Here is a 7,493-nt window from a genome sequence, read left to right as displayed (position 1 = left end):
TACCGGTCTTATTTAGTTGGTGGTTACTTACTTCCACCTTTGTGAATTTGCACAGCATTTGTCATTTTTCCAGTAAGGTGGCACCTTCTTTCAATTAATTTATACTAAAACTGTGAATCTTATTATCTTGCCCGCTAGTTGTTCCTTACATCTCTAAAAGTATCCAGTTTGAAATCCCATCAGGACCTGAAACTTATATGTGTGTGTGTGATTCAGCATGTTTTTTTTTTATCACGTGTTGCACTCGTGATCGACATTTATTAACCTCACTGATGATAAGTCCAAGGTCGTATGACCGATCTATGGGTAATACTGTGATTGTGTGTGTATGTGTGCAGAAAGTAATGGTTGACTTACAGCGGAAATCCTGAATCAGACTATGCAACTACGCGTTTTGCGTTATCATCATGATTGTATAATGGGTGCGTGGTACCTCAAACGAAGCATGCATTTTTCACAAAATGATAAGAGGGTTTTATGGAGGCAAAATCACAGAACTAAGTTTTTAATCAACACCAGATCGTGTAAGAGAAAACATACACCATGGACCTTGTTTATCGGTTATTAGCTTCATTAGATCATCGTATATTTTCCTTCTGATTTAACCATGTTTTGGCAGTGAACACTCCAAGATGGGGTGTGGTTGTTTGATAAACAAAAACGCACGTGGGGTATGACAAGTTCCTGCCACAACAATTTTGTTCAGTACAGTCTGTGAAATATTGATTTAGCCATGGGTACATTATGTTACTCTTTACATTGCCTATATCGACTTATAATAAGAAAATACTTGTTCGATTATATTGATGACCTTCCAGTTTATTTAACTTCTCTCCAACAATTAAATACGTAGTAGAGCGCGCCTTACAATCGAAAGCTTAAAAAATATATATGATAAGCTGTTTTCTTTTAAGATATGATAGTCCTATTTTATGTACCTATGTAAATACTTAAGCAGGTAAAATAAAAGATGATTCATTATAATGTGACTTTTTCAAACTTAAATCAATCCATTAGGAGTCATTGGGCATGCGCGAAATTTAAATGCCATTTTCTTTGGATCTTATTTGAGATACCAGATTCATTGTTTATTTATTTAATTGAATGTCATATCAGTGGGACCGTTCTATATATTTTCACTTAACTATAATATTAATAAGAGTAAAAATAATAAAATGAATTATGTAAGCTTAACTGTAGAATGACATTTTATGTAAACGTGTACACTAGTTGGCAATTGTCCAGTATCAGCTGTTACTGGGATATGTGTTGGTGCAGTGAGATGTGGTGGGTTGAAGTAGATTCGACATGGCGACGGTCTTGCCTAGGAAGCGATCACGAAGGCGTCTTGCAGCATTGACTTTCCTTTCCAATATTTCCTTGGATGGCACTCATCAAGACACGCGTCTGTCAGCCTACAATCGCAACGGAATAATTAGAAAGTCAGAGCAGAGCGAAGGGGATGGCCCAAGCAATGGAAAAGAAAGTAATAAGGAAAACGAGGTAGCGGGTCAGCAAGGCAAAAGCAACCGTGCATCGAACAGCTTGGCACCTAATAGTCACTTGGGTGTCAAGAGTGGTGCGGCTGTTGAAGTCGGTGCAAGAAAGAGTGCACTTCTTCAAAGGGCAGTTGAAAGCAAGGATTCTGCAGGAGATGGAGATACTGTTGCCCCTCTGCTGACCGAGGCCGTGGTGGCACTGGACACATCAACTAATGTCAACACCTTATCTTCAGTGCCTGGTGGCGCTAACTTCATTGTCATACGCGACAGGTAAGAAATTGTCATGCAAAGCTACTGTGGCTTTAAGCGGAAAGCTTACAACGACGGACTAATCATTTAAAAAGACAAATACGTTAATGTTAAGATGAAAATCCTGTTTGGTGTTCAGCTTGTTTTGAACTACCGGTACATTGCAGTGATACGTAAGCTATTTAATATAAATACCTAAACTAGTATCGCGAAAGCCTCGAAATGAGGCCAGTGAAAAGTGTTTGGGTTATGGTTAATCCTACATAACCGTGGGTTGTAACCAGGAACAGCTCGTCAGTCTCGAGGTATTGCATAATCTTCACATGGAGCCACTGTTGCAGCACTGAGTTTAGATGCCAGTGCTGAAATGTTGGCAGCATAGATTAAAATTTGAATTTCTTGTTTGTGTACCTTGTGAAAAGATGGTCTTTTCATGGCAACTGGTGAGGGAATATTTATTAATATGGTTAATTAGTTTCTAGATTGGGATGCAGGGATGACACTTGCCTAAAGAAGAAAATGAATTTGTAGAAAAGAATTTTCTCATGCAAATAATGCCAAAATAATCCGGTAAAATGTACTATTTACAAAACCATCCAAGTAACTATTCTCATAATACTGAGACTATAGCATATTTTTCACCATACAATCATGTATTTTGCAGAAAATGGTCAGGCAGAATATTAGTATTTTGTTGGTGAGGTTGCATTAGGCTTGGATAAGTATTGCCAAGTATTTGCTAGGATTTCAAAAACTTTGTGTTGCTCCGTATTGCTCAGTACTCTGTTGTGCCACAAGGGTAAGTTGTTGGTGGTAAAAGAAGAAGAAGAAAAAAGTAATGTTTGTATTTCTGGTCAGTTTTTCACCATAGACCTCCGTAGTGAATATGTTATTGCTTTCTGTGATTCTGGCATAGGTAAATTAAGACAGTGTTGCTGATTCTGTTGTTATTTCCAGAGTTTACTGATGTTGTTTGACCTGATTAGGTTAGGTTATGTAATTTAAGAATAGGGTATAATGGTATTTTCAGAGTACTTTCATACAGCTGGTGATACATATTAGATATGGTATTGTTTACAAAAATATGGCACTAACTGGCAGTAATATAACACGAGCTATGATCAAACCTGATCCATCCATCCAGTGAGTTAAAAACTAAGAAAAAATGTGTACAGTCACAGTTGGGAGACAACAACTTCAAGGATTACCAGGCAGGCTATAGTTGCCTTACAGTCAAAATGGTAGCCTGGTGAAAGGTAATATTACCATGTGGACAGGTAGAAAGAGGAGCCTCAGAATACTTTTATGGATCATAACTATTGGGGGACATTGACATTTTTCTAATTGAATATTTTTCACATGAATAATTTCTGGAAAGGATTAACAGAAAATGGCCTTGGTGTGGACTCGTTATGCCAAGCAGCCTTAAACTGCCTCCACTTATGAGCTTATTCAGAAATAGTAATGGTTTGCCAATGAGCATCCCATTCTGCTGAATTCTAAAACATTAGTGAACGTATTGGATCACACGAAGGATCGTCACCCCAGACTTCAACAAGGTGACAATTCTTCATGTGGGCTAACCTAGGGTGACAATTCTTTACGTGGGCCATCCTGGGTTTACGATTCTTTGGTTGCATAAATTGATGACAATAAGCATAACCTTCATTCAACCTAACCTAACCTTTATTCCACTGTTGATATTCAGCATCCTGGTGTGACAGTTCTTGAGGTGGGATCTCATGGGGTGACGATTCTTCATGTGGGCAGTTTGGGATGACAATTCTTCATGCATTTACCTAGTTGTATTTTGCGGGAAGGGGAGCTACACTCATGGTGTCCCGCCTTTGTATCTCACAGTGTCTAGTTTGCTCTTAAACTCATGAATGGTTTTTGCGCACACTATTTCATTGTCCAGTTTGTCTGAAGTATCCACCACTCTATGTGGAAAACTGTTTTTCTTCAGATCTCTTCTATAGCTATGTTTTTTTATTTTCTTTCCATGTCCTCTTGTGCTTCTGTCCCAGTTTAACAAGTCCTCTTTATTGAGTATTTCTGTGCCTTTCATGATTCTGTAGATGGTCAATAGGTCATCAACATGTGTGTCTACATATATATATATATTATATATATTTATATATATATATATATATATATATATATATATATATATATATATATATATATATATATATTCACACACACTGAATGGTCCCCAGTGCAGATATTAATCTTTTTTCAACCACATTTAACTTTTTACTTTTAATTCCATGTCATCACGAGAGCATTGTCAGTCTCGTTCGTGATGATATGGAATTAAAAGTAAAAAGTTAATGTGGTTGAAAAAAGATATATATATATATATTTAGACCCAGGTAGTGAGTTGGAGACAGGGATGACCCTCTTCACCATGAAGAGCTGAGAGGCACAATGGATGGGAAAGGAATGGGTGCATATGTATTTATTTAATTGAAGTATACTGGAAAAGAGCAACTCTTGTTGGGCCCCATCTCCTATTCTCTAATTTTTTATAATACCTGGCCTCAAATTCATATTCAGTTCCAACTTAATCTATATCTTTAATTTCCAATTATCATATTTGTATTTGAACCCATGTGTTGTTTGAGCTTGAGCAATATTACCCTCTAAGCTATTCCAAGTATTTTTGAGCTTGGGCAATATCACCCTTTAAGCTATTCCAAGCATTTATGAATCTATGTCAAAAGCTGTATTTCTTCACATTCTTTAGACAAGTGCTCTTTCTTGATTTTATCCCATGGCCTCTTAAAGTCCTCCCATCTTTAATCAGGAGATCACTTCTGTCAGTGCAATCTTTCCCCTTTAATGATCTGAATACTGTAATCGCATCACCTCTTTCTCTTTGATCTTTCAAAGTTGGCAGACCCAGTGCTAGTCTTTCCTCACGTGTTCTGTTTGCGAGGCTGGGGATCAGTTTGGTTGCTCCTCTTGATCTTGCTTATGTTCTTCATTGTGGGGGGACCATGCTACTGACGTATATTTCGTTCTTGGATGGATCAGGATTTCAATGAGTTTTTTCATCATCTCTTCATCCATATAGTGAAACGCCATATTGGCATTCTGCAGTAATCTGTATGTCTCTTCCACAATCCTGTTGGTATGTCTGTCAGGTGACAGATTATCAACACTCCCAAATATTTCTCCTTGTTTGCTTTTGTAATGGGTTCACTTCTCAAGGAATAGTTTAAAGATGGTCTTATGTCACTATTGGTCATTTCCAGTACTTTGCATGTTTGGTAGTGAACTTCATCTACCATTCTTGTCACCATGCAAAAATAGTACCTAGATCTTTTTGCAATAGTTTACCAACCTCATCATTTTTCATTCTTATGATTTTTGTGTCATCTGCAAACACATTAGCATAGCTCGTTGTTCTTTCTTTCCATCATGTCATTGAAATAGGTGAGAAATAATTTGGTGCAAGCACTGAATTTTGTGGAACTGCCCATCACTGTTCTCCATCTTGACATTTTGTGTGTGTGTGTTTTATATATATATATATATATATATATATATATATATATATATATATACATACACACACACACACACTGAATTGAACACCACAGCATTTTCACAGTTATTAATTTTCTTCTTAATATTTTCAAGTTTCCTCACTAAAGTTGTAATATTGGGAGGATGAGCGGAAACGAACTTTCCAAAGTTCTCCATTTTAATTATTCAACATTTCAACTGCAAAGAGTCATTATCAAGATACAAGAACAGTTAAGGCAACACAATTTACAGATATGTTACATGGTCACAGGAAAAATTAGAATGCTACACTCTTAGGTCAAGCGCAATCTTTAAACCTCCAATGACCCCATGGCAGCCCCGTCAGTCTGAATATACAATGCTCATGGCTTGTACATCAGAAACCCCTCTTAAATGCCCTTTAGGTAATTTGTATATTCAGACTGATGGGGTTGCCATGGGGTCCTCCCCTGGGGTTTTTATTTGCTCAAGCCTTCATGGCCCATGTTGAGGAAGAAGTAATTAGCAACCTCCCTATTAAACCCTCTTTGTACCGCAGGTATATAGACAATATTTTTGTGTGTCAATGACATGCATTTACTTGAAGAACTTAGATCGAACCTCCAGGAAGTTTCAGGTTTAAAATTTTCTGTTGAGTTAAACGATAACAACAAACTCCCATTTCTTGATGTTATGGTGGACGCGTCTTCTGACAACTTCATCACTTCTGTTTACCGCAAGCCCACCAATGCTGGGAAATGCATGAACGGTGAGAGTGAATGTATGGCTGAGTACAAAAGAGGTGTTGTTAAGGCCTACGTGCAACGGGCGATTAAGGTTTGCTCGTCCTGGCATTCACTCCACTCAGAACTACAACACCTACGCCAGCTGTTAGTGAATAACGGTTATTCCAACACAGACTTTGACAATATTATCAATAAAATGCTTGTCAGTAGTTTGTATAAACATACCCCTCCCCACAATAATATCATCAAAGTTTTTCATAAGAATATCTTCAACAGCACTTACCGTGAGGATGAGAAATGCATTAAAGACATTGTTTTTCGAAATTGTAAACCGGTGGATGAAAATGATGTCTTGCGCTTGGTGATATTTTATAAAAAAAAAAAAACCTGCACTAGTTCCCTAGTCCTCAAAAATTATTTGTCTGGCACTTCTTGGATGCTGTCGAAAATTAACGTAGTCTATCAGTTCAAATGCACTACTGGAGACTGTGAGCTCTTTCTTCGTAGCTGTGTTGGTTATATGACATGCAGCCTCAGCAGATGATTAACTCTCCACCTCCAACAGGGAGCCATTAAAAATCATTTTGAACAGTATCACAAGTCTGTGTTGGATAGAGCAACCGTTGTTCATAACACGGAAGTGCTAGCTCAGTGTAATAACATTAAGGAACTAAAAATGTTAGAGGCTGTGTATATAAGAGAATTGTCTCCTGTGATCAATGTACAGGCTAATTTGTTGTCTGCTATTTCTTTGTTTAATACGTCCACGTGACATGTTGTACATAACCTCCCTATGCATGCTAGACACGCTACTTCACCTCACCTTACTCTGACCCCTACTCTTCCCCCCTCACCTCTCCCTCCCCCTTCCCCTACCCCTCCTCAAGCTCTGAGAAAGTCTTCCAGGGTCAGGTCATCGGAGGTTTAAAGATCGTGCTTGACCTAAGAGTGTAGCATTCTAATTTTTCCTGTGACCATGTAACGTATCTGTAAATTGTGTTGCCTTAACTGTTCTTGTATCTTGATAATGACTCTTTGCTGTTGAAACGTCGAATAATTAAAATGGAGAACTTTGGAAAGTTCGTTTCCGCTCATCCTCCCAATATTAGAACTTTAGTGAGGAAACTTGAAAATATTAAGAAGAAAATTAATAACTGAAAATGCTGTGGTGTTCAATTCAGTGTGTATAAAAGAAAACCTGCACCCTAAGTATGTATATATTTATATATATATATATATATATATATATGTATAGTATTCATATCACTGTGAAACATATTATCCAATATCACAACAGGAGAATAGGAAGTTCTAGACAGTAAGTACTTTCATGTAATACATCTTCAAGGTAAGACATGTACATTTAAGGTTAATTCATGAAAAGGGAAGGAACACCAGCAAGGGGAAGGGAGGCATGTACAAAAGTTTATTGAAGTGGTGTCTCCTTATTTCCACCTTTGTGATTGGCACCATATTTGCCTTT

At 37.5% G+C, this 7,493-nt stretch overlaps 1 protein-coding gene across 5 annotated transcripts in view; it reads left to right on the top strand.

The window, feature by feature from the left end:
• Positions 1–1,264: 1,264 nt before the first annotated feature.
• The window catches only part of LOC143019963 (CDK5 and ABL1 enzyme substrate 2), a 37,620-nt gene continuing 31,391 nt past the window's right edge, over positions 1,265–7,493 (top strand). For 2 of the 5 annotated variants that reach the window (XM_076176011.1, XM_076176010.1), the window contains exon 1: positions 1,269–1,772. In XM_076176011.1, the coding sequence (XP_076032126.1) occupies positions 1,309–1,772 (464 nt within the window). In that variant the 5' untranslated portion in view covers positions 1,269–1,308. Of the gene's footprint in view, positions 1,773–7,493 lie in introns of all 5 variants that reach the window. The other 3 variants (XM_076176014.1, XM_076176013.1, XM_076176012.1) reach the window with 3 other exon arrangements.

Source organism: Oratosquilla oratoria, chromosome 38 (genome assembly GCF_046742065.1).
Source record: "Oratosquilla oratoria isolate Oo_2021 chromosome 38, ASM4674206v1, whole genome shotgun sequence".
Taxonomy (NCBI): Eukaryota; Metazoa; Arthropoda; class Malacostraca; order Stomatopoda; family Squillidae; genus Oratosquilla; species Oratosquilla oratoria.
The sequence above is the reverse complement of the archived record's forward strand: the minus strand, read 5'-3'. Positions and strand labels throughout refer to the sequence as shown.